Consider the following 25,398-nt stretch of genomic DNA (forward strand, 5'->3'; position numbering starts at 1 on the left):
CTGGGCCTCGTCTCCCCATGTCCAGTTTGCTGCCCCAGCTTCCGAGTGAAGTGCCTGAGCAGGTGCTGGAGTTCACTGAGCTGGCACCACTCCCTGGCCCAGCATCTAAGGGTCTCCTTTCATCTCCCCTAGTCCACGGCTTCCGGAACCCAGAAGGAAGATTTTCCCCTGAAAACCTGGGGAAGGAGAGGCTGAGTGTTCAGGGGCATCATAAGGAGGTGCCCCACCAAGAGAAGCCTCGTTTCTCCTGAAGGGAGGGCAGGCTATGGTGCCCTCTAGCCCCCAAGTGTGCTGCCTGAGCAGGCAGCCCGAGAGTGGGGCCCCCAAAGGCTCCATGCCCACCTCGCCAAGACCACACGCCACTCCAGTGCTGCCCGATACCAGTCCTGGTTATTTTATTAGGCACCAGCTTAGAATCATCACAGGAAGGTTTCAGATTCAACCCGGCCCGCACCCATGATCAGAGTGGGGGGGGGGGGTGATGTGCAGAGCACAGGTGTGCATGGCGGGGACCCTGACTTCAAGAACCGCAACAGCTGACCATGGAAATCAGTCCTCCTGAGGTGAGAAGTCAGAGCGTCGCTCAAATTGGTTGTGAAGATGCCATCCCAGGACAAGGGCTCAGCGAGATGGCCCTGACATCTTCACGGACACTGCCCTGCTTGCCAGGTCAAAGAAGCAGGAAGGTTAGGTGTCTCATGGTACCCAGGTTGTGGGAAAAAAAAAAATCACAGCACATCAGAGCCAGTGGGGAGACTGAGGCTTAGAGCGAGGGAGAGCCTTGCCACAGCCACCCAAGAAGGAAGGAGCAGAACTGGGAGCTGGGGCCTGTGGCCTGGGCCCACTCTCAGCCCTTGGCTTTGGGATGGCCTTGGAGATGGCCTTGTTGCCAGGGCCTTTGGGATGGGCTTTCAAGAGTGTCCCCCTTAGACCAGACTCCAGCATACAGAAACCTAGTGCAGTGAGGCCACCAGCCAGGGCCCCCACAACCAGGGAGGCTACACACTCTTGGTGCTGCCCACGCAGGAAGGGAGGCTCTTGCTGCCGGTCCCACAGAAAGCCCGGCTGGAGCAGGGCAGACCAGTGGAACAGCCCAGCCAGGAACATACCTGCAGGGGCTGCAGGTCACATCCCATAGGCCTTGTGGAGCTGATCAAGAAGCTCCTTCTTCTCATTTTCTGGGAGGAAGCTGGACTCGGCTGATTTGATGTTCTGGAAGGGCCAGAAAGGCAGACAACATGGAACCAGAGCACAGGGAGGGGAGCTGGCAAGCTAGCAGCACCCCGGTCTCGTTGCTGAACGTGGGCAGTTAAGCTCAGGGGGTGGGCTCATTTGGGTGGGCAAGTGCCAGAGCAGAGACAGGGTCTGTGTTCTCAGAGTGGGAGAGATGTGAGAAGTTGGGGAAACCTCAGAGACAGGGGCTAGGGAGACCCTCCTGCAGGGGTAGACCTCCTGCAGCCCCTGAAGTCAAGGACTCAGCACGGGAGCCACAGCCTGAAAAGAGCAGAATCTCACAGGTGAGATTTCTGGGGGGGCAGCTGACAGCTTTTAGCAGATTCTGAGGTGCCACAACCCTCAAAAGGTAAACACCTGGGCCAAGGTGAGGATGTCAGCCAGAGGTCTCACGGGAGTGTCAGACTCTAGGTCTAGCTCAGCATAGCTTCAATTCTGGGGCTCCAGGCCCTACAGGCCTCACGCCCCCAGAGCCCAGTCAGAGCCCACGGGGCCGCAGCCCACTCACCAGTCTCTTAAACTCATCTTCAGTAAAGTCCATTAGATTTTTGAGCATATGGTAATCGGTGTTGAGGGTGGACTTGAAGATGAGCGGGTCATCCGTGTTGATGGAATAGTTAGCCTTGTCCCTTTTGAACCTGGGTGATGGGTAGGGGAGGAGGAAGAGGCAACGCTTACTCTTCTGTAAAGTCTCTGCACCTGGCCTTCACCTCCTTTGCGCCACAGGCCTCCTGAGGCGGACCTGAAAAGGCTTATCCTCTGTGCAGAGGGAGAAAAACTCAGCTCGGTGACTTGACCAGGGCCACGTGACGAGCAGCTCAAGACCTGGACCTGCCTGACCCGGCAGAAGAGGGGTGTGGTGCAAGGGCAAGTAGAGTGGGGGCTTGTGAGCCCCCAAAAGCAGCACCCCCTCCAGCTACCCACCACCTTCTCTCACCTTCCTCTTTATTGCAACCACCCTGGAAAAGTTGACTGCCCCCCCAGCACCCTCCACAGTCCCACCGGGATCTGGCATTTCACACACACCATGGAAACCATTCCTAACGAGCCCCCAACCACCAATGCAACGTTCTGAGTCCTTCCCTCACTGGAGTAGAATTTTTACCCTGTTGGCTGTTCTTGGAGTGCTCCCTTGTTTTCTCAGTCACCACACTGACTTTCTGCCTGTCCCCAAGATGTCACTGCCCCTCCGGGTTCTCTCCTGACCCATCTTGCTCCATCTTCCGACACTTCAACCAGCAGGTCTGTTTAGATGACTCTTGACTCTCCAGGCCCCAGGCTGTTTCCCACATGCCTCCCAGAATCTTCACTTGGATGTCCCTAATGCAGGCCTCGGGAGCCCCTTGAAGTCAGAGCCCCAGCTCCTTCCCATCTTGTAAGGTTGACAGGCAGACCATGGTCACCCTAAGTTCTTGCTGCAGAGAAAGGGAGCTTTGCCCTCGTGAAGGCTGGTGCCACCCCCAGTGTTCAATCCCAAGACAGCTCAAAGATGGGTCAAGTTCGCCATGTTAGACTTCAGGTGGGATGGGCAGGCCTTCCAGGGAAGAATATCAATGTGGTGCTGGGGGACCCCTCCACCCCAGAGGGGGCAGGGGCAGAGCCTGGCAGGGGAGGTTCACCTTCCTGACGCCTCGAAGGCAGAATCTAGGGTAGAAGCTCCCCTTCGTGCAGCAGGGTGGCTGCTACAGCAAGATGAGCTGTAGCGCCGCAGCTCGGAGTTGGTGATGGTGACCTCAATCAGGTCACAGCACATCTGTGCTTTGGAGTCATTGTAAGGTGAGAGCAGGAACGCCTCCTCCTTTGGGACTTGAAGCGATTTCACATCCAAAGACCCTGGACAGAGCCCGGGGCCTGCATTCCCTCCCCAGCCCGGGTCTCCCTAAGACAAAACAGAGTAGACCCCAGAGGCCCAGCCTCACCGAACCACCGCGTGCTCTGTTTCTGGCCTCCAGGCGCCTGTGAGGTAGCTGGACCGGGGACAGACCTGGAAGAATAGGTATGGGCTGGCATGGGTAGCCCCAGAGCAAGCTGGGCCCTCCCACCAGGCAGCTTCAAGGCCCACTCTTGCCACGTTCCCCTGGCTCCTTCAGCTCTGGGGCCCTCCTGACCCCTCACCTCAAAGTGCATGTTTTCTGCCAGCAACTTGGCATAAAGGGCCGGGTCCTCTATGGTGTGGTAGCCATGTCCCAGCCTCTCTGTCTTGAGTCTTTCCACAGCCTGCAGAGACGCTGAGTGAGCCCAGGAGAGGCGGGGTGGGAGGAGGCACAAGAGCCCTAGACCAGCCCAACCTGCTCACCTGTTTGACCACTTCTGCCGACCCCACCTCCCCGGCGTGGACGGTGCGGTGAATGCCGCTCCTCACAGCCTCCTGAAAGGGAAGTGGCAGGCCATGGGCGCCAAGGGGCCCAGGTGAGGGCCCAGCAGGCCTGCCTTCACCACACTTTGGGGCCGAGTCTTGGCAGCCTGAAGCATGCCCCATACTTCAAGATGGGGGAGCCCGTTTTTCATTTTGGCTTTTAATTGTTTTTAAGTCTTAGGCATTTATTAAGCAGTTATGTGTTGGGCACCATGAGAAATGGTTTATCAACATTGTCACAGCTATAACCAATTTTATGGGGTTGAAGCTCAGGAAAGTAACATGACCAAGGTCAAAACAGCTGGAGAAGGGGAACCCAAGGCCTGAACCTGGGCCACGAGACCCCAGAGCCCACCCCCTGCCCCTCATGCTTTATCCCTCCCACAGGAGGTGCACTGTGAGGCTCAGTGATCTCTGCCCTGACCCTGTCATCCCAGCAGGTAAAACAGGCCCAGGGACAGACAGCCTCACTCAAGTTCACATAGCAGATGGGCAGAAACAGGCCCAAACACAGAACTCGCAGCCCCAGTGCGGTCTTTAAACCACATTCCCAACTTCTGGAGCCCTCAGACCCAACTGAGATACACATGAGCCCACGTCTTGAGCGAACCTATGGTGTGACCTCTCCCTGTGGTGGGGGAGACCGGCCTCGCCCCTCCCTCCCCAGGACCCACCTCGTAGGCCTGCAGGTGTCCCTGGAAGAGGCTGCTGTCTGGGATGGTCTCATCTCCAGCCAGATCGATGGCCACCACACCCTGCTCCCGGTACTTCTTACACAGCGCCACCACCTCAGGGGACCAGTCTGTGGGCCACACCCCCACGGGCCTGTCAGGAGCACAGAGGAGAGCCCCCCACACCCCGAGACCAGCCCAGGACAGAGGGCCCGGTGTCTTGTCTCCAAATCCCAACTCCCGTGGCCCAGCCACGTGGCCTCCAGCAAGCGGCTCTGGCGCCTGCCCCTTCCCCTCAGCTACCATGCAGGGCTGGGCAAGGCTTTGCTCAGATGTCTACACAAAGTGCCGAGGGCAGGGCCTGGGCACCACCAGTGGGCTTGGCCCCACTGAGCCTGAGGAGGTGGCAGCCCAGTTTAACATTAAAATAACTCGCTGTATCACACGACACAGCGCTAGTGCACTATGTACTCTTGGGCCAATAAAGTTGTCAAGTTTTAAAAACCAGACTTCAGAGCCAGGCTGTCCTTCCTGAGGGAGGACCAAGAGGCTTCACACTGCCTCGGGGTCGGTCCTCCTCCGGAAAGTGGGAATGTGCAGCAGGAGCCCCACCTCACAGGCTGCTGCTGCAGGGAGGAACATCGTGAGCCCTTTGTGGATTCTCACTGTTTCCCAGTGGAGGAGGTGAGTGTGCTCCCTTCCCATGACGGCACGTGTCTGAGGCCCAGGGAGACCTGACTGCCAGGTGACGCAGCAGGACCCTGCACCTGGAGTCCGATGGGTATCATCACAGGGGAGACCCCTCCCAGAAAGCCTGCAAACCAGGCCTAGTCACGGGTTCTGTGGCCCAGACAGGAAAGGGCCTGGACCACAGGGCCTCCGGGGTTGGGGGGCCCATGGACCTAGATTTTTTTGTTTGGGCTTCTTAGTTTTAAGCCTCCTGCTGGTCATAGGGCTGTCAAGGCCTAGTCTCCCTGGAGAGAAGTCTGTCCCAGCAAGTTCTCAGCCTGCCCAGGAGGCTCTGATGTTTTCAGAAAACTCTTGCAGTTGGGCTCAAGGGGCCAGCCACAGCATGGGTGGCATTCACAGCAAGCCATACAGCCCAGGCCCAGGCCAGGAGGCGGGCTGGGTCCACGTGGGCAGCCGGGGCAGGGCCGAGGTCACACTCACCCGGCTGGTGGCGCATGCAGCACAGGATGGACCGCACCTTCACCCTGAAGTCTCGCTCCCCCTCCTGCAGGCCCTGGTTCACTAGGGCCACCACCTCACTAGGGGTGAGGTCCCCCCTGTGTGTGTGAGAGGGGTAGGAATGGACTTGAGACAAATGAAAACCCAAAGGCCAGCCCCGGAGTGTGGACAGAAGACAGACGCGGGGAGAGCAGGAGGGGAAGAGGAACCTTCCCAGGAGTCCCAGGAGGCCCCTCCTCGACTCACCCCGTCTCTTAGGAAAGACCAATGAGGCCCAAGCCCTAGCACCCACTTTCCACCTTCCTCCAGTCTGCCTGGGCACATCCACACCCAGAAGGGCTGTCCCTGTGCAGGGTGGGTCAGGTGCAGCCCTCTGTCTTTCATAGGGGGATACCCTGCTAAACCGGGACCTGGTCTGATTCCAGAGGGGCGAGGCTGGATATGGTACCACTTGGAGGCCCCTCTCTTTGCTCTGGGGTTACTGCAGGGCCCTGGGAAGTCATTCCTGGACAGCAGGCCTGTGTCCCAGAACTAGACAAGGACAAACACCTCTGTCCAAGGTAAAAACCTAAACCCGATGAGGGATGGGAGCCCCATCTTGCACCAGAGTTAAGCCCCTCTTTCTGAGACCTAGGATGGGCTAGGCCACCTGACCCTATGCCGGTCCCCCCAGGCAGTCACTCACTCTTGCTGGCCCCAGGGAATCGGATACACTTTCGAGTTGGCCAGCAGGTGTGGGCTGTAGCGCACCTCCACGTACACCACACCCTCATTGGCCTTCATCTCCACAAATTCATAGGCAATCCTCTTGATGGCTTCCCGGCAGCCCCTGGAAAGGAGAGGGGGTTCCTACAACCTCTGCCAGCCTTTGGGACCTCCAGGAGCAAGGAGGTTACCCCTCCAAGCCTGGGCAGATCAAACCCACTTCTAGCCCCAGTCCCTCAGCCCCCAGCTCCAGGCATCTGCTGAAGATCCTAGAAGCACAGCAAGGCCAATTCTGTCCCACCCAGGCTCTAAACCCCCCTCCATGCTGCTAACCAGCCTCCCCATCCCTGCTTGCCCTGATGGCTGTTCTGCTTTGAAAAACACAAATGAGAGCATACTGTGCCTCTGGGTGAGCGCTGATGGCTTTCAGCCACATAGAATGAAGACCCAGCTCTGTCACCTGACCCACAGACCCGCATAAAGCAGTCCTGTCAACCTCCCCCCTCCTCCACCATCTCTCATCCCAAGAGGCCGGCAGAGCCTTCTTTCTGTCCAAGGAACTGTCAAGCTTGCTTCCATGTCAGGGCCCTTGTTCTTGCACCCCCGCCTGCATGTCCTTCCCAGCTCATCCGATGCTCCCTCCATTTACATCCCAGTTCCTGCCTCACCTCAGAGAGGCCCTCTCAGGCCCACTTTATCTTACAAAGGGCCCCGCCTTCCCTGGGCTCCAGTTTTCTCTGGGTTCCTTATCACTAGCCCACATTACACATCACGTGGTGCCCTTAGCCGACTTCCACCTGCACCACGGAACAGTCTCCACCAGGCAAGGACTCCTCAGCCAAGGACACAGTGGTCAAATACTTGAGTGATGGATGGAGAGTGGCAGGAAGAGAGAGACAGGCCCCCCCCAATGAAAGCACAGTGAGACCCAGGATTCATTTCCTTTGTGTGTAGACAAAGGAAACCAACAAAATGGAATAGCAAGTATTTGCAAATCATGCTTGATAAGAGCTAGTGTCCAAACTATTAAAAACTCATACAGCTCACTAGCAAAACAAAACCCTAACCCAATTAAGAAATGGGCAAAGAAACCAATGGAAAACTTTTAAAAGACATCCAAGTGGCCCAGCCTCAGCGCCAGGGAAACGCACATCCTCACTGCAGGGGCGTCAGGACGGCTGATACCGAAATGACAGGTAAGTGTTGGTGAGGCTGGGCGGAAAAGGGAGCCTGGTAGGTGGGAAGTCAGCTGGTGCAGCCCTCCAGAGAGCAGTATGGAGGGTCCTCAAAAAGAGAAAAATATGATCCAAGTCACCCAAGCACTTTTATTTCTGGGTATTTATTCCAAGGAATTGAAATCAGTACTTGCAGAGACAGCCGCACCCAGGTCACTGCAGCATCACTCACCACAACCAAGATGAGGTCACCTGTGGCCGCTGAATGAATGGAAAAAAGCCACACTCGCCTCTCCCCCACAACCCCTAATAGGATTCAGCCCCGAAGAAGGAAATCCTGCCATCTGCGAGGACACGGGTGAACACGCAGGCCATTACGCAATGTGATATAAACCAGACACAGGGAGGCAAGTCCTGCCTCAGTCCTGTGTGGAATCTCAAACCATCAGACCGGTAAAGCCCGGTGCTGGCCGCAGCAGGGGGGCAGTCGACGTGGGTCCAAGAGCACAAAGTGTCAGTTGTGCAAGCTGGATGTCCTGGAGGCGTGAGACAGCGACGTGCCTGTTGACACTGCGCGCGGGGGGGTGTGCTCTGAGAGAGCCCAAGTGTGCACACCACACAAACCATGAGAGGCCATGGCAGTCAACCAGCTTGACTGAGCATCTCTGTACGTTTATCGAAACCCCAAGATGCACACCTCAATGGAACGCCTTCTTTGTCGAGTACACCCCAATAAAGCTGGGGGGTAGGGGCAGAGCTTGTGGAGAGGACATAAGTAACAAATCCATGGGGGAGATGCCTGGGACTCAGAGTTGACTCCTGTTCCCACACGTTATCTGCCGTGTGACTCCTGGTTGGTCTGTCACCCTCTGACACCAGTGATTGCGAGGACAGATGGTTCCATTTCATCACCCTCATAAAACTCATCTGCAATGCTCCAAACACTGGCCCTGGCAAATGCCAAGAATTCTGCTCGTTACTTGAGTGTTGGCCCTGGGGGGTAAGGCGCAGCGGGGCCTCTGGGGCGGCGTCCACCACACTAGCTGGGAGTTCCCATCATGAAGAGTGAAAAGGGCCTGGTAATTAGAAAGGTGCGCCAGGAGTGGGACAGGCCACTGCAGGACGAGGGCCACTAGAGGAGCCGAGACTGCGGGATGAGGAAGGGCAGCCGGCAGCGGCTTCCCCTCCAGTGGGGAAGACCTGGGGGCGAGGGAGGGCCTGGGCCGAGGGCCTAAGCCTGGCCCGAAGGCTGTCCCCGCTGCCCAGACAGCCAAGGAAACCATTTGTGGCTCCGTCCTAACATGAGGGGGGACAGCAAACAGGTAGACAAAACCCCTGCTCTCACGGAGCCAACTTCCTAACAGAGAGGCAGGCAGGTAAATAAACACAACAAAGCCAGCAGTAGGGCAGGGGATCAAGTTCTATGGAGACAAAGCAGGAGGCAGCCACAATTTTCAGAACAGTCCGGGAGGCCTCGCTGAGAAAGTGAAGTTCAAGAGAGGTGTAAAGGAGATGGAGCCACGGGGCATCCAGGAACAGCATTCCAGGCAGAGGGAACAGCACTGAGACTGGGGTGTACTCCCTGCAGAGCTGCAGGAGGCCCTGTGCTTGGAGCGGAGTGGGCCAAAGGGGGAGGGGAGGAGATGAGGCGCCCACCTGACACCTGTGGACGGTGGCAAGGAGTGGGGGGAGGTCAGGGTCTCCAGGGCTGTGGCCCCCAAGGTCAGGCAGCCCTGAAGGAGACCTCTAACTGCCTGCCCACATGGGCCTGCAGGAGCTGGGCCTCTCTGCCTTGTGACCAGGGAGGCAGGCGCTGCCTTGCGGGGGTGATGTGAGGAGGTACCTTGGCCCATGCGGGAGCCCTCCCTGTAAGTTCTGGCGTGGGTGTCTCCAGGGAGCAGCCAGGTGCTTCCCAAGAGGCAAGCACACCTGCTTCCCAGCGAGGACAGAACAGTGGGAGACCTGCAGGCCGATCCCAAAAATTTGCCCCAAGGAGCCAGCAGCCCTGACACACATTTCCCCAAGACTCCCCAAGCCTGCCTATGGCCTCTGTCACCTACATGTTCTTCACCGGTCCTCCAACAGCCCAGGCTCAGTCCATCCTCCAAAGCTTTCCTCAGGTCTAGCCCTCTGAACATCACATCTCTCCATCCCAAGCCCTGCTCCATACTTCCTCCTCCAGGCAGCATTCCCTGACTGCCCAATCCCTTTGTCTCCTGACCCTTCCTGTAGCATTGACTGCCAAGGCCTGACTCTTGCCTGCCTTAGGAAACTAGAGGTGCACTGGGGGGTAAAAGCTGGGCTTCAGCCCTTTCCAGTTATGTGGTCCTGGGCCTTCGTTTCCTCCTCTGCAAATGAAGTGTCCACCTAGCAGGTCTGTAGATGACTGAAAACTCCATTGTGTGAACTGTACACATTATGTTCTTCTACATGTAAGACCTAAAAAATCTTCGGTCACTAAAAGAACCAAGAACTGACAGATATTCCATTAAGAGATAGAAGAAATGAAAGGTAACAAACATGCATGGGAGGCTGGTTGTCAAAAGGCATCAATTACCTTCAAAGTAAGAAGGACTTGAAGGCAGTGCCGTGTCTGCCCCACCCTCCAAGCCCCACCACTGCCTCGGTGAAGGAACTGAGCCCCAAGAAGGGAAGTCTACCCAGGGTCAGTTATCCCATGGGTGTCTGATGCTAAGACGTGTGTTATTAAGCTCCACACCTGTCACCTTGCAGAAGTTGAAGGAATTTCAGTTCATCACACCCACTTTCCAGAAGGGAAAAGCAAGACCCAAAGTTGTGGAGATTGACCAGAACACACACACAATGGCAAGAAGAGGAGCCGGGGCCCCACCAGCCTAGGGCTGGTCCGGTCCTGCCGGCTTCTGCTGGCACAGGCCCGGGGGCCGGGGAGACTCACGCAATGGCAGGCATGTAGTAGTCGAACTTGGCCAGGAAGCCCGGGAGGGAGAGCGGCTTGTCCATGCCGATGATGTTCTTCAGGCCCTCTACCGTGTCAGCAGGGAGGGCGACCCCCCTTTTCCTGGGGACAAAAAATTAGGGTGGTAGACTGCCTAAGCAGGACCCCCAGAACCCTCAGAGGACCCCAGTAGGAAATCTGTCCATCTACCTCCCTCCTCCTCCCACTGGGCAGAAAGGGAAACTGAGGCTCAGGGCATAGAGAACCAGGACCGAGTCCTTCCTGTACTGCCTCTCCCCGGGCCCACAACCAGCCAGTAAGTCTCAAGGGAGACAAGAGGGGCCTGTGTGTTCATAGGGACTGTGCCTAGGGACAGGCCCTCAGCTTCTTCCCCAGCCCCAGCTGGCCCTATGTCAGAGGTCAGGGGTTATTGGGGACAACAGCTGCAGCACCACAAATGTCCCAGGCAGAAGCAGAACTTCCTCTGTCTGGCCACCAGGCATTGATATGCCTGGCTTGGCCCAGTGTGCTGGCAGCTGGATGTCCACCTCGGAGCTCGCTTTCACCCCTGCCCCAGGTCCCGCCCAATTGGCCTGCGGCCACCGCTCACCCAGGCCTTGCTAAGAAAAGTCCTTCTGGCTGAGGCCCCCCTCCCAGCCACCAGCATCCAGGTGCCAGGCTGGGTGGTGCTCCTTCCTTGCTCTGGCCCATGCATGGCCTCTGTTTTTCCACTTTTAAGATAAAAGGGACAGGCAAAGAACTCCAGACATTCAAGAAATGCTTCTCTGGGGAGGGACAAGCAGCAGCCAACTGAACTTAGCAAACAGTTCAGATGACAGAGGAAAACTTAAAAACCCTACAAAGAACATCCTCAAGGATTGGGGGGGATGTGACCTCCCTGAGGCAAGAAGAGCCCTTTTTAAAAAAAGGGGCCTGGGAGTAAGAAAGCACAGCACTCTCGGCCACCTGAGAGCGTGGCAGCAGCGTCGGGATGTCATAAAAGGAATGGAAAATAAAACGGAGAAAGTCCAGCAAGCAGAACAAAAAGACCAGAAGATAAAAATTAGTTGATTAAATCAGATAGTTCAGTTATCTGCTTAGCCACGGATCCAGGACAGAAGGGGGGAAATCCCTAAAGAAATGAAGTTTAACCAGAGTTCAAGTCCTCTGACAGCTGTTATTAAAACATTGTCCGACAAAGCCCCCTAAAATGTGCCCCTTCCTCATTTTGGGGGATGTCCGAGTTCTTATTAATGACCAGCAGTTACCCCAGGGGTCTCCCTGATGCCTACTGGCTGTTCCGGTGACTCTGGCATGGTGCCCCGATGTGGCCCTGCACCCGGAGATTAATGTTGGACCACCGCTGGCCAGCCTGCCCCAGCCACCCTCATGGCCCCCCAGGAGCTGCCCCCTGCAGAGGCTGTTACAGTCACTGCACAGCTTGCTGGGAGCCAGTGGGGGCCAGAGGGGTGACACGCAGGTTCTGGCTCTCGTATTGCCAAATGCAGGGGCCCATGTGATCTTCCCACCTGTCCAGGTGAACGTCTGTCCTCTCCGGGTCCGGTGGGCCACAGCCCCCAACCCCCACCTTCACACAGGCACCACCGTGAGGCCTACAAAGGGCTGGGCACTGGATGGACAGCAGAGACCACCCCCAGAAGGCAGGTGCGTCAGACTACCCTTCCCCTCCGGGCTCCGCATTCCACCTGTCCCGGCCAGACAGGGACCTTCCCCTGATTCCATCACCCCTGCCCACTGCAGCCAGCCCCCAAGTCTTTTTTTTTAAACTTCCTAAATATCCCTCCCATTAGTCTCTTCCTCTCCAGCCTCATCAACAGCTACTGGGGGATCTTTTGATGAGAGCGGCCAGAAGACCTCTCGGGGGCCATCTTTAAGCAGAAGAGCAGACAAGGGAAGAGGAACAGAGGGAGAGGAAGACGACTCCAGGCAGAGGGACGGGCAGGGCAAAGGCTGGATTCAGAGCCAGTGGGTAGTAGCTGACCAGCCAAGGCAGGGCTGCTGGTGGCCTAGTAGGGGGTGGGGCTTTATCCTGAAGGCACCAAAAAGCCACTGGAGGAGCTCAGGCAGGGAGCAGCATGAAGTGATTCACTTTAACAGCTGCTTCTGGCACTGCTCAGGGACTGGAAGGAAACCAGGACAAAAGACCCAGAGCTGCTCAAGGCCCCGCAGCAAACAAGCAGCACAGCGACTCCGGCATCTCCCATGACAGGGCCTCCTGGCGCTGCTCACACAGCTGCAAAGCTCCTGTCAGGGGCCCAGAGTTGAAGCAGGCAGGAGTTGTTCCAGGGCCCTGCTCCTCCTGCCTTCCCAAGCCACACTGTTCTCTTCACTGTTCTACCTCCCTGGTCAGTCACAGCCATGCCCCGGGGCACTGGCCAGTTCTCGGCCCACCTTGTGAGTGAGGCAGTTACAGGGAGCCTCACACAGAGCGCCCAGCAAGGCAGGATGAGCCAAGACTTTGGTGTTCGTAGTCCACTCCCTTCCTTTATTTGTCTTATCACCCTGGGCAGGAACAGTCCCCTCTGAAGTCCTCTGTGTCCTCGTTAACAAACAGTATTTTCTTTTCAGGGCACAGAGGCACAAATAAGATGATGTATGTGTTTGGGGGCAGGCAGACTTTGACACCTGATGGCCCAATTTAAATTCCAGTTGTTAAAGGCTGTGTGACCTTGGGGAAGTTACTCAACCTCTCTGTTTACTATGTCTGGCATGTTTGAAAAACACCCACTGGGGACTAAGCAAGGAGCAGAAGAGGTCAGAGGGCTCTGTGGGACTTGAAAGGCCATATATAAACATTGGCTCCGACCCCGAGCAGGGTGGGCATAAGGGGGCCGGGCTGAACAGGGCAGCGAGCTCAGAGGTTCTGACTACAGTACTGAGGGACAGTAGGCAGAGGCGGCCAGTGGACACCTGGAGACCAGTGCGGAGGCCTTGGCCACAGCCCCGGAGAGGGATGTTGGTGGCTCAGACCAGGAAGGAAAAAGCAGCCAGGTTCAGACTGTGCTTTGGAAAAAGAGCTGACAGGGCCTTGAAGGAAGCTGAGAAAGCGAAAGCAGCAAACCTCCCTTCGGCCCCCCCCCAAGAGGAAGGAATCAGAGGAACTGAAGGAGGAAGAAAAGGGCATGGTCAACTGGGGCCCAAATCACCAAGGCAGGCGGTCACTGGATGAGGCCTGGCTGGATGAGGGGGTCACAGCCAGAGGCTCTCCTCCCCCCAACCGGGAGTCCATGTCTGAGTCTGGTCAACTCTCACTCTATCCGACGGGAGCGCCAGCTCCAGCTGGCACCTCCCCAGACACCCAGGCGGCTGAGAGAAACGGTCCACCCCATCAGCCACCCCACAGGGGTGACTCCTCTCCCTTTTCCCTACACCCCACCCTTCTCCTCCCACTTAATGAGCACCCTATGACCCCCAAATCAGCGCCTGAGATTAGATCCCATCAAGGAGCCCAATAACTGGTCCTAATGACCTCATTAGGGCCACGGCAATGACTGGAGGCACCACGGGCAAAGGACGGGCAGAGATAAGCCAGCAGCTTCTGCCCACTTAACTAGAGCCGAGAGGCTGTAACATCAATTAATGGACACTTATAAGTCACTTAGTGCCTCATTTCCCCCTCATTACTTCACCAGTCCTCGAGCCAAGCGTGGGGTCACGGGCAGGGTGTGGCCTGGGGCTCACCCAGCAAGTCACCTCGCCCGCCCATCGTGGCTCAGTTTCCTCCTCGGTGAAACGGGGCAGAGTCTGCCTCCCAGCTGCGAGGGTGCGGCGCCTCAGCCTGAAGGCGGTGCTGGCGGGGAGTTAATTTACCAATAGGATGAGGACATTAAGTCAAAAGGCTGCTTCCCAGGACAGAAGAGTCCAGAATTGTGACAGGATAGAGGAGGGTCTTCGGCCTCTGCTCTTGGGGAGCAGGAGATGCTCCCGAGTGCATCCCAGGAGCCAAACTCCCCAGGCCCCCAGGCTCTTCCTGACACGCGAGGGCCTCTGTTTATGGAGCAGAAGGCTCTATTCTGGGTCCAAGTGGACGAGCTCAAGGCAACATGGGGAAGCATAAGCCTCCCAAACAAGAGATGGGGACGAACCAGATAGAACACTGGCCTGCAGGGGGAGGGCGGCGGGTAGGAGGGACCCCCACACCTCCAGGTCCAGATCAGGAGGAAGGCTGTTCTTACCCTAAAAGTACAAGGCCAAGATCTCAGCAAGGAGATGTGCATTTGGGTTTGAATCCAGACCCACTGGCCTCCACAGTCCCTGCCCTGAAGCACAGGACCCAGGAGGGGCCACTATGAATCCTTGAGGGGGTATGTGGCAGGGCAGACTGGGGGGATCTCTTAGCCTATCACATCGTGAGCTGAGGCAGAAGGAACACTCTCATTAGAAGGGATGGAGATTTCAGGAGGTGCAGGGGGACTTCAGTATTTTCCATGATGGTCGAGGACAAGCCTTGGGGATCAGCTGCCACAGGTCACCCATCGGCTCTACCAGTCACTGCAGTGTGGCCTCTGTAGCTGCTGCACTTCAGAGTCTGCTCTCCCTTTGGAAGGTGGGTTAGCACCGCCAATACCCTCGTCCATATAAGGGGGGGCAGCAAACACTTGAGGGGGCCCGGTCAGTGAGACCACAGCTGCTGCCGAGTGAAACAGTGACCGGCTCAGCCCTGGAGCTGCCTCCATGTGTCCTCGTGTGTCCGTGTGGCCTCACTGGGCAGCAGGAGCGAAGCCAGAGGCCCAGAAGGCAGACGATGTGGGCTGTGAGTCTAACTTAGAGCTGAGGCCTCCAGTTCCTACCAAACACCTCTACCCCAGAGAAAGACTTAATCCCACAGGGATGCGGGAAGAAAGCAATGGCCGTTGGCCGTCCAGAGGCCTCCAGGCCTGACTGTGGACCCCACCCAAGTCCTGGGGAAGACGGTCCTTTTTTTTTTTTCCCCCCATCCATGGACTTACTTGCCGTAGTATAAGATGGTTTCTGGCTTGATGGCTCCATCAAGGTGGACGTGCAGCTCCACCTGCAAAGGGAAGACAGAATAAACCTGCATGAAGCCTGAAGAGCCTCCCAGGGGGTCGCTGGTAACCCTGGGTCGGTGCTAATGTGAACCAGGATGACTAGTCACTACATACTGGACACTTACACACTCACTGAACTTTCACACCATCTTATTTAATCCTCATCTGCGGGATGTGCTTCATTGTTATGTTTCAGCTGTGAATGCTGAAGTCCAGAGAGTTAGATTACTTGTTCAAGGCCACACAGCAAGTGGCAGAAGCAGGAACCAACAGAGCCTGTGTTAAGCACAGCTGGCAGAGCCAGAACCCTAACCTGAGCCCTGTTCCGAATTATGTGATTTTTTTTGTTTTTTTTTTTTTCTGAAGCTTGTGGGGTGTTTTTTTTACTTTATTTTTTAATTTTTATTTATTTTGTGGGACCCTCGCCCAGTGGCCGGGGATCAAACTGGCGCTGCAGAGGTTGTGGGCAGCCTCGCAACCCAGTGCCCAGCTGCTGCGCCACCAGGGGAGGCCCATGAAGCTTGTGGGTTTTTAAGATTTATTTATGCATACAAGAACTGGGGTACAGACCAGAGGTGTTGGGGGGGTGAGTATTCACCAGAGAGTAGGGAGTAGAACAGGTAGATTGACTGAGGGGAGCAATGGGCGAGACAGGAGAGGTCTGCTGCGCCATGTGGGTAGCTCCCTGGCTGGCCGGGGATAGAACTTGTGCTGCAGAGGCTGTGGATAGCTTCATAGTGCTTCATCTTAACCCCTTGTGCCACCAGAGAGGCCCCTGAAGCTTGTGCTTTTAAGGCCAGGGCCTGTCTTGCTCCTGTAGGAGCCCGCTGAACCCTGGGCACCACACAGGCAGATCCTGCTCTCAACCAACCCATGAGATGAAACCCAACTTCAAAGTGTTGGCCATAGACTTCCTGGATTGCTGAATGTCCACAATCTCAATAGTTAGGCTCCATTCTCGAAAGCAGGTGCCATTCTCGAAAGCAGGCTTGACTTAAGCATAGCTTATCAGGAATCTACTGGGCAATGCAGATGTTTCCAGAACTCTAAGAGCACCTGATACCTTGGTGATCATCAACTCTGCTCAGCCCATAAGCGTCTCACGGCACAGAGCCAAGAGTTAAGGGTGAGGGCTTTAGAGTCAGGTTGCCAGGTGCCCCCTCCTGGCTCTGGCCCTTTTCTGGTCTTCATTTCTGAACCTCAGTTTTCTCAACTAAAAAAAAAAAAAAAAAAAACAGGCTATTTCTGCTTCCCTGTGCAAAAACAATCATAAGGATTTGCAAGGGCACAGGCAGACATGGCCGGCCCATGAGACACTGCCAGGGTTTTTCTGGGAGGTCTTCTAAGAAGCACAGGGGGCTGCTGGGTATAAGGTGGGGCCAAGGGCCACCTGGTCGCCCAGCAGCAGCACAAGCAGAAGCCCAGAAGACATGGGCTCCTAAGAGCTGCCTACATTCTCACAGGCTCAGATGTAAATACAACCACAACAACCGTAAAAATAGCTTCCTCTTATACAGACCCTTTATCTCATTTAATCTTAATCCCTAGACAAGGCACACATTAGCGCCATGTTGCAGGCCAGGAAAGGGACTCACCAAGCTAAGGGCAGAAATTGCAGGACCCGCCCAGGGTCACAGACTGGTACTAGCCAAGCTGCATTGCAACCCAAGCCTCTCCACCTCTAAGCTAAGTCCTGCCCACAGACCACACGACTTCCCTGGCACTTGCCCCAGGCCTGCACGCAGCCTCCTGATCTCTCCGGAGACCTCATGCCCTCTTCCCTGGCTCTTGCTCCGCTCTCCGCGAGGCTGACTCAGTCAGCATCCGTCAGAATTGCAGGAAATCTTCCCCACCTGAACAGGAAGCTTCTCCACTTATCGGTGAATACTGACTATCCCCCCAGTAGGTGTGGGCACTGTGGGGGCAAGAGCAAACATGCCAGTTTTCCTAGGAAATGCCAGCCATCCAGGTGACGCCCAGAGAAGGGCAGTCCCCCTCACCCAAGGTATCAAGGCAGAGCCCAGGTAGGGACCCAGGTCTTAGACTCTTGGGACAAACAGGCCCGGATGTGACTCCTGCTCACGACTGCCAGTGGGTGGTAGGGCTGCCCACCAAGGCATCCCCCAGCATGCTGCCCCCAGCGCTCCAAAATCCATCACTGTCTCCTTGTTCACCCATTAGCTTTTAAGTTCACTTACTGATCAGACCTACTCTGCTGTGCCCTTGGTGCCCAGGCCAGGGCCCAGCACAGCAAGAAGGGCTCAGTAGGTGTTGATTGACTGATTATTTTTTTCTCTTCTGTCCTTTGTCAGCAGGGCTAGGTCCTCTGTCTCAAGGAAGGGGCTGGCAGAGAACCCAGACAGGGCAGAATGGCCAGGGTTGCCTGATCAGTGCCCAGGACCTGGGCACAATATTCAGGACTTAGAAGAACCATGGGTGCCCATCACCAATCAGACCTCTTCCCAGCCCTGCTCTTGGCCCTGAGCTGAGCAGTAACCAGAGCTCAAAACCCTCTTTGATGCTAATTTTCAGGGTGAGGCCAGGACAACAGTTCTGAGATGACAAGTTGCTTTAGTCACACCACCTCCAGGAAGTCCTCGCCATTCAGCCCTGCCTGGGTTCCTGCAGCTTCAAGGAAGGAGCAGTCTTGAAGGGGGAGCAGTCAGTTCCTCAGAGCCTCCTGCTGACGTGGGGCCTGACTCTGCTGCTGCAACCTTCCCTAGGGGTTTTGGGAAGGTAAGGCTCTGTTTTGACTTTGTCTAGGAGACATCTGGGGGGACAACAGTGTAGGCACTCAGTGCAGTAACCACCCCCATTTTAACGGTGAGAACACTTATGCTCAGAGATTAGGGTACAGGAAGCTGACTCAAAAGTCAGAGGTCACAATGCCCACACCACTCTCCCTTCCACCTGCAAATGCATCTGTGCTGAGTCAGCTGGTAAAATCTAAACAGAACAATTAGAGCCCTGACCGGGATGGTGAGTAATAGCCATGGCACAGTGAGCCCCCTGTGCCAGGCCCGTCCTTGAGGTTTTTTGTGGGGTGAATACTTAGAATAATTCCCATTTCACCGATGGGCAAATCGAGACACGGCAGTTAGGTAATCAATCCCCCTCACTGATAAGTGGGGGTATCAGCACTCAGACCCAAGCAATCGGGCCCCAGCTAGTGCCCAAGTTTCAGCTTCTCTGGTCACAGGAACTTGAAGGTGGTCCTTCCCCCCACTTTGCAGCTTCTGGGTCTGAGAACCGTAAGGGGTGAGAGTATTACCCAATAGTCTCGGTAAATATGTTCCAACCTTCCTTTGACCCCTGGTCTACTCTCCTCCCGTCTTCCCAGTCCCAGAGGGCACCCCCCTAGGTCAAGTGAACAGGTGGACAAGGTCCTCCCAACCTTACAGGGCCTTTCTCACTCCAGCCAAGCCCACCCTAAAGTCAGGCAGAATATCAAGAGGTCGGCTTGCTATGTGACCATAGAACCCACACTTCCCTCTCTGATCCTTGCTTCCTCTCTCAAAAGGCTTCAGTGAAACCCAACCTCATTCATTCCCTCTCACGTAAGTTGCCTCTGAGGCGAGCTCTTCCCTGGGCCTATTTTCTTTTAGCAGGTGGCTCTGGTTACTTCAAAGCACTGGATGCCCACAGCAGCGCTGGCAGAGGGCTTTGATGGCAGGAAAGCCAGAGGGCGGCACAGTGCAGGTGGAAGGGATCCCAGAGCCCACCATCCCAGAGAAGGGGCCACACTTAGGTCACTTCACAAGCACGTCAGCTCCCTCTGAAGAGAAGCTGGCTTTCATCAGCCTATCTCACAGAAGAAAGCGGCTTCAGACTGCCCATCTGAGCCCTCAGCCATTAGGTGGAGGCACAGGGGTCCACGCCTAGTATCTGAGGCCCAAGGCCACCCTGAAGAAGTAGGAAAGGCAATTAGCACCATGAACAGCATCAACTCCAGTTTTAGTCTAGTTCTGCTGCTTTCTGACTGACAAGTTCCTTCCCTAAGTCTCAGTGTCCTCACATATCAATGAAGATAAAAGGTCCCACCTCCAGGGCTGTTGTGAGCATTACACAAGTTAATAGCGATGCACTAGTTAGGACTGTACCTGCTAGGGAGAAACTGCTTAAATATGAGAATTGAAAAGTTGGAAGAGTTAGCAGCCACTCTGGCCTGCATCAGGAAGACAGTTTAGAGCTGCCCTTCTGACAGGCCCAGCTGGCTCCACAGCTTAAAGGCTCTGACTGTGGGTGTCTGTGGGCCTCAAGTTTCTTTAGCTGCAACTGGGGAGGAAAACATCTGCTTTGTGGAGCTGTCTAGGGAATAGTAACTCTGTGAGATAATCACCCAAGGAGCCCGGGCCTCCTGGACACTCAAAATGAGCCGTGGTTATTATTGTTAACTGGCACCTGACTCGTAGGTGTAGGCTCTGGGATTTTCCAGCCTTGCCTCAGCACCATCTCGGTGCTGAGCCCCACAAGTGCACAGGAAGTGAGAATTTAAATAACTAGCCAGGCAGGCAGCTGCTTCGGGCCTTGCTCCCTAATGTGTGGCCTGTGGATGATCAGCATCTCCAGGAGGAGCTTCAACCTATGATTGAGGCTGGCCTTCAAGTCTCAGGTGTCTTGAGGACCCATTTAAGTTTAAGACAGAGCAGGCGAGCACCGTCCAAAGACGGCCAGGTCCTGGGCCTCACCAGGTGCAAGGATGAGAGGTAGCACAAGGGCATGGTCCCTCCATCCCCAAAGGTGGGCTCCTATCCCAGGTGCCTCTCATTTTAGGCCTCATGAACTTCTTGGTGCCTCTTTTTTCATCTATAAAGTGGAAGACACCTGCACCCAGAGTTGTTGCCAAGATCAAATGATTCGTGCAGATAAGAGGTTCAGATGGTGCATGGCCCAGAGTGAAAACCAAGCTCCAGCTACAGAGGCTAGTTCTTATCACCTGCTCTGTCCCTGGGAAGGCAGGGAGCCAGCCCTGGTCACGGTGGCTTCAAGGCTCCTCGCTTCCCACCTCTCTGCATAATAGACTGTATCAGCCCTCACGAACACCTTCCCTCTCAAGTGTCACCTTTTAATTTCTGGACACCCCTCAAGCAGGTGCAGCCCATTTCTCAAGGATGGAAACTGAAAGGAAATGACCTGCCACCTTGAATCAGAACTGGGTGAGGTCAAAAAATGGGACTAGTAACTGTCCCTCCCTCACAGGCCTGTTTTCCAATTGTCACAAGGACCACTGTGCATCTTCCTCCTCCCATTTCACGCCCATTGAGGGGCTCTGCCTACTGCCTTAGGGTTCACACCAGGGTAAGGAGGCTTCACAGCCCAAGGCAGAGAATCCAAAAGCACTGGAAGAAAAAGCCTCCATAGGGAAGCAGGACCAAAGGGGGCATCCAGACAAGGTGTGAAGGAGGCATTGGGGTGAAGTATCCAGCACTTGCAACATTGGGCTTGAAGCCTCTGCCCTGTGGTGGGGCCATCAGCAGTGATGGGGAGAAGAGGGTAAGGCCTTACCTCCTTGGAGAGCCTTTTCATCCCATCACACACACAGGATTCTCATCAACATGTCACATCTGCCATTTTCAATCACATCTACTTGTCAGAAGGGTAAGCTGAGGCTAATTGCAGCCTACTCCCTCACCTCCTGATCCACCAGCCCCAGCAATTTCAAACCCTACTAGCTGATTCACTTTGCTGGGTCCCTCCCTTCTCTGGTCTTAACCTGTGCTCAGAGGCCAGCCAAGTGGGCCCAGACCCTCTCCGACCCAGCCACTCTCAAGACACCACCACTTCTGTGAGAGAAAGGCTTTACTCACGGGGCCAGTGGCCATGCTGGGCCCAGAGTCAGCCCTACCAGAGACCAAGGTCCAGCCAACCCCTCTGGCCCTAGTAGAGGGGGACACCTCCCTCTCCTGGCATGGCTCACCCTCTCTTCACAAAGCCATCAGTGTTGGAAGTAAAGCTGTTTCCAGTTGCTAAGTGAGGAGCACGCACTAGGCACACTGGGTGCCCGTGGGCGTAGTCACTGGGTTCAGTTTACAGCTGCGGTCCAGGGAGGCCAAGCCCCCTGCTAAGGTTATAAGGCCATTCTGCGCTGTTGAGGACAGGACGCCTGTTTGACAGGTAGTGAAAGTGAGGCCAGGGAGGCCAAGTCGGGCGCAGAAGCAGGATAGCCAGGGGTGCCTCGGGATTCAGGACCCTCCCAAGCCCCCTGACTCATTAAATGCCTGGAGTGGGGAGGGAGCCTGAGCCGGGGGGAGGGAGCGTCTGCAAGGGCCAGCTTTGGCGCGGTGCATGTGGAAGCCCCTAGACCCCGTGCCAGACAAGCAGCCACACCCCGACCCCGAGTTCCCGCCCGCGCTCACTTTGGGCTTGTCGAAGGTCTGGGCCATGGTGCCCAGCGTGCGTCGCCGCGCTGCTCCCTCCGCTGAGTGTTCGTGGGTCTCCGCCGAGCGGGTGGTGGGTGAGCTTCCCGGGCCCGCCACGCTCTTCTTAACAGGGCCCGGGCCCGCCCCCGGCCCGCCCCTGCGCCCCGGGCCCTCCCCCGGCCCCGCCCCGCCGGGCCGCGCGTTTCCTGGAACCCCGTCCAGCAGCACGGACAGATGGGTCCCTCGGGGATCAGGACCTTGGCCCGCCAAAACCCTGGCCTCGGGGCGGCGGGTTGGAGCCACCTGTGGGCGCAGGCGCCTCCCGCTCCCTCGGGCGCGCTCTCGGCCGCTCCGGCGCCTGCTGAGCCAGGCCTGAGCGAGCACCCCGAGCTCCAAGCCTCGTGGGGCCGGCTCCTCCCGCCCTCGCATGCCCACGCTCCATCCGTGCAGCCAGGGAGCCGCCGCGGGTCGGGAAGGCTTCTGAGGACCTGAAGGAGTTCGCCAAGTAAAGAAGTTGAGGTGGGTGGGGAGGCGCGGGGCACCCCCCAGGTGGAGAGGCCCTTCTGGGCCACCCTAGGGAGAGGGGGCATGAAAGGAGCCCGGGAACCCAGATCCCAGATCCCAGAGGGGAGGTGGGAACACAGCGGATCCCCTTCTGGGCATTTACCTTGAGAAACTTGCTCTGTGCATTTGGAGAACTGGTTCAAGATTGTTCACACTAGTACTATTCATAGCAAAAACCTTGGAAACACCCCCAAAGGTTCACCGTGGCCCAACAAATTGTGGGACAGTCACGCCAGGGAAAATACAGCAGAGAAACGGAACTTCAGCTGCAAACAGTGCTGCTGTCTCAGGAACGAGTTGAGTGGGAGATTGCAGAACACTACACAATATGGGGTAACTTTTAGAAAGTATAGTAAAAAGCACAACCAAAATAGGCATGTCTAGACGCGTGTTCGAAGGGCAAAAGTACAGCGAGGCACAGGTGAGCACAAGTTCCAGAAGAATGGTTAGCTCAGGTAAGTGGCAAGTGCATTGGAGGACGAGAAGGGAGAAATACTAGGATATTCAGGTTACTGGTGATGTGCCAGTACTTGGTGCAATGGTCAATGGTCGGCTTTCTCTCATCTTATAAATTAACAAATCAATAAGGGGAGTAGAGGACAAGGGGCTGGGGAACCAGATAAGACCTAGATCACAGCAGCCAGTGAGTCATGGTGAGGGGTTGGTCTGGATCCCCGAGAACACTAGAAAATCATTGCAGGGTTTTACATGGAGGCACCATAGGCGCCAACTTTTACTTGGAAAAAGGTATTTTCCAGCTAGTCAAAGTGATCTGGGACTCAGGAGCAGCCCCTTGCAGCTGAGGACAAGTGCAGACTCTCAGCCCCACACCCCAGGTCTACCCAACTAGAATCTACATCAAGGCCTCAGGTGGTTCTTGTACAGGTTTGCCGTGAGAGGGCATTTCAGAGGTGCCAGAGGAAGTGTGGGAGACCAGAAAGGAGGCACAGCCCCTGGAGATGGTGGTGACTTTGGGGGAGGAGGAGAAACCATACTAGCTACCATCCAGGGGATAAGATCAGGTGGAGCTGGGTGGGGTTGGGTTGTATGTGGGAAATGGAGTAAAAAAAATTCTAATGCACTGTTGAAGCCACAGAAGTTTTATATAAGGTCCTTTTCTAGGCTCCATTCACTCAGGGTAAATAACTTCATTTGAGACAACTTGGAGTCAGGTACGCTGGGCAGTGCATCATGGAACTGTCCACTCGTTATAACAAGTCTCACGATGGAGCTGGTCTCATTTCAGGATGAGGACACTGAGGGAGAAGAGCCTGCTTGGCCCAGGTGTTTTAAGTGGCAGAGCTGGGATTTGAACCTGAATCTAAACCCTTTACTCTCCACCTTATGACCATCTCCTCTGCCGTGAGGACATTTGAGTCCCTCTGCACTGTCAGAACCATCACTTCTGACGGCACAGGTTCAAGTTCTTTGCTCTTCTTCCCACTGCAAGGTAGAGTCCAATTTTTCTCCTTTGGTATTAGAGCTGGCCTGAGTGACTCGACTGGCAGAATGTGATAGAGGTGACATTCCTGGACTTAGAGCCTAGGTCAGAACAACCCTTAAAGCTTCTATTAGGGCCAAGCAACCTCTGGAACATTCCCTTTAGGTTACTATGCAAGAAGTCCAGCTACCTAGAAGCCATCAGGCTGAGTGCTGCCTTTCAACCAAGACTCCAAACATTAGTGGAGCTAGGTGGGGCCCCCTGCGTCAGACCAGCTGACTTTTGCCATGCTCTGGAAATTCCCTAGCTGAGTCTTGCCCGGATTCCTGATCTATAAAATCATAGTACACAAGCATACCTCATTTTATTGTACTTTCCTTTGCAGTTTTTTTCTTTTTTTACAAAAAATTGAAGGTTTGTGACCACCCTGTGTTGAGTGGCTATGGACCCCCTTTTTACCCCCCCCAGTCTGTGCATGCTCCCATAAATATGTCCCACTTAAGGTATGTCCATAGTTTTTGTCATAATGCCATCGTATACTTAATGGGGTGCAGTACAGTGTGAATTTTTTTAAGATTTATTTATTTATACAAGCACTGGGTACAGTCAGAAGTGCTGGAGGGTGAGAGAATTCACCAGAGCGGGGAACAGAACAGGCAGACTGACGAAGTACACTGCTGAGGGGAGCAGCAGGCGGCAGGAGAGGTCTGCGCGCCATATGGGACCCTCCCGGGCGGCCGGGAATTGAACTGGTGCTGCAGAGGCCGCGGGCAGCTTCGCAACCCAGCGCTCAACCGCTGCGCCACCAGAGAGGCCCTAGTGTGAACTTTTATTAATGCTGGGAAACCAAAAAAAAAAAATGTGTGTGACTTGCTTTATTGAGATACTCTATATTATGTGGTTTGGAATCAAACCCACAATATCGCCGAGCTGTGCCTGTATAATAAAAGGTTCGTTGTTCGAAACCACCAGGTCTTGGGTGGATTGTTGAGCAGTAAGTAATGGACCCTCCTACGCACCCCAGCCCCACCGTGCTCCAGATCTTAGGTAACTCCATCTGATGCCCAGAGAGGCTTCTCGGAGTGGACTATCAAGATTCTGCTTTGCAAGCTGCTCAGACTCAGACATAATTGGCCTGTGCTGCCAACCTTCTCTTTGCCCCTCTGGGTGCATCTCTCCCTTCTCTGCTGCCCTATGCCAGGCAGCTTGACCACTAGTCCTAGGGGTTTGGTCAGTAGAGGGCACCAGCAGATCAAAAGATGGAGGGAGGAGTCAGGCTACTTATTCCCTCTGCACCCCATCCCCACACCCCATCACTGAGCCAGCTGTGTCTCCCCCAAGGCGCCTAGCAGGGGGCCCTCTCGCTACCACCCCCTCTCCAGTTTCCTCTTGCTCCTTTCTCAAAGGACAATGACTCCTTGCTACTAACCTCAGACTACTGCAACACCCTTTTTTGCTGCCTCTGAACTCTGCTCTGGGTTAGGGTTCCTCCAGAAGCAGATTCTGAGACAAAGATTTACGTGCAAGTAGTTTATTTGGGAAGAGATTCCAGGAAAACTGGGGAGGCAAGTGCACAAAACAAGTGAGGGAAGCAGAGCCGGCAGGTTAGCAGGCTATAGGCCTGGAGCTCAGTCCCCCAGTGGAACCCCAGAGGCTGTGTCTGAATTTGTTATAGGACAGAGAGAGGGGCAGCCCAAACCCCGCAAGCCTGCCTATTTTAAATGGGTTCTGCCATCCGCCGCATCAACACAAAACATAT

At 55.5% G+C, this 25,398-nt stretch overlaps 1 protein-coding gene across 2 annotated transcripts; it reads right to left on the reverse strand.

The window, feature by feature from the left end:
• Nucleotides 1-321: 321 nt before the first annotated feature.
• On the reverse strand, nt 322-21,741 carry ADA (adenosine deaminase). Of its 2 annotated transcripts, none has more exons than XM_054697788.1 (12): nt 21,632-21,741; nt 15,216-15,277; nt 10,246-10,368; nt 6,134-6,277; nt 5,431-5,546; nt 4,264-4,391; nt 3,530-3,601; nt 3,349-3,450; nt 3,153-3,217; nt 1,742-1,871; nt 1,110-1,212; nt 322-661 (listed from the first exon to the last, which is right to left on the reverse strand). In XM_054697788.1, the coding sequence occupies exons 1-11, from the start codon at nt 21,656-21,658 to the stop codon at nt 1,126-1,128; spliced, it is 1,056 nt and encodes a 351-aa protein (XP_054553763.1). In that variant the 5' UTR covers nt 21,659-21,741; the 3' UTR covers nt 322-661; nt 1,110-1,125. The 2 variants fall into 2 exon arrangements, with proteins under 2 accessions (XP_054553763.1, XP_037355164.1); XM_037499267.2 differs by having other exon boundaries at nt 323-658.
• Nucleotides 21,742-25,398: the final 3,657 nt, after the last annotated feature.

Source organism: Talpa occidentalis, unplaced genomic scaffold (genome assembly GCF_014898055.3).
Source record: "Talpa occidentalis isolate TD23 unplaced genomic scaffold, MPIMG_talOcc4v2.1 talOcc4.10, whole genome shotgun sequence".
Lineage (NCBI taxonomy): Eukaryota > Metazoa > Chordata > Mammalia > Eulipotyphla > Talpidae > Talpa > Talpa occidentalis.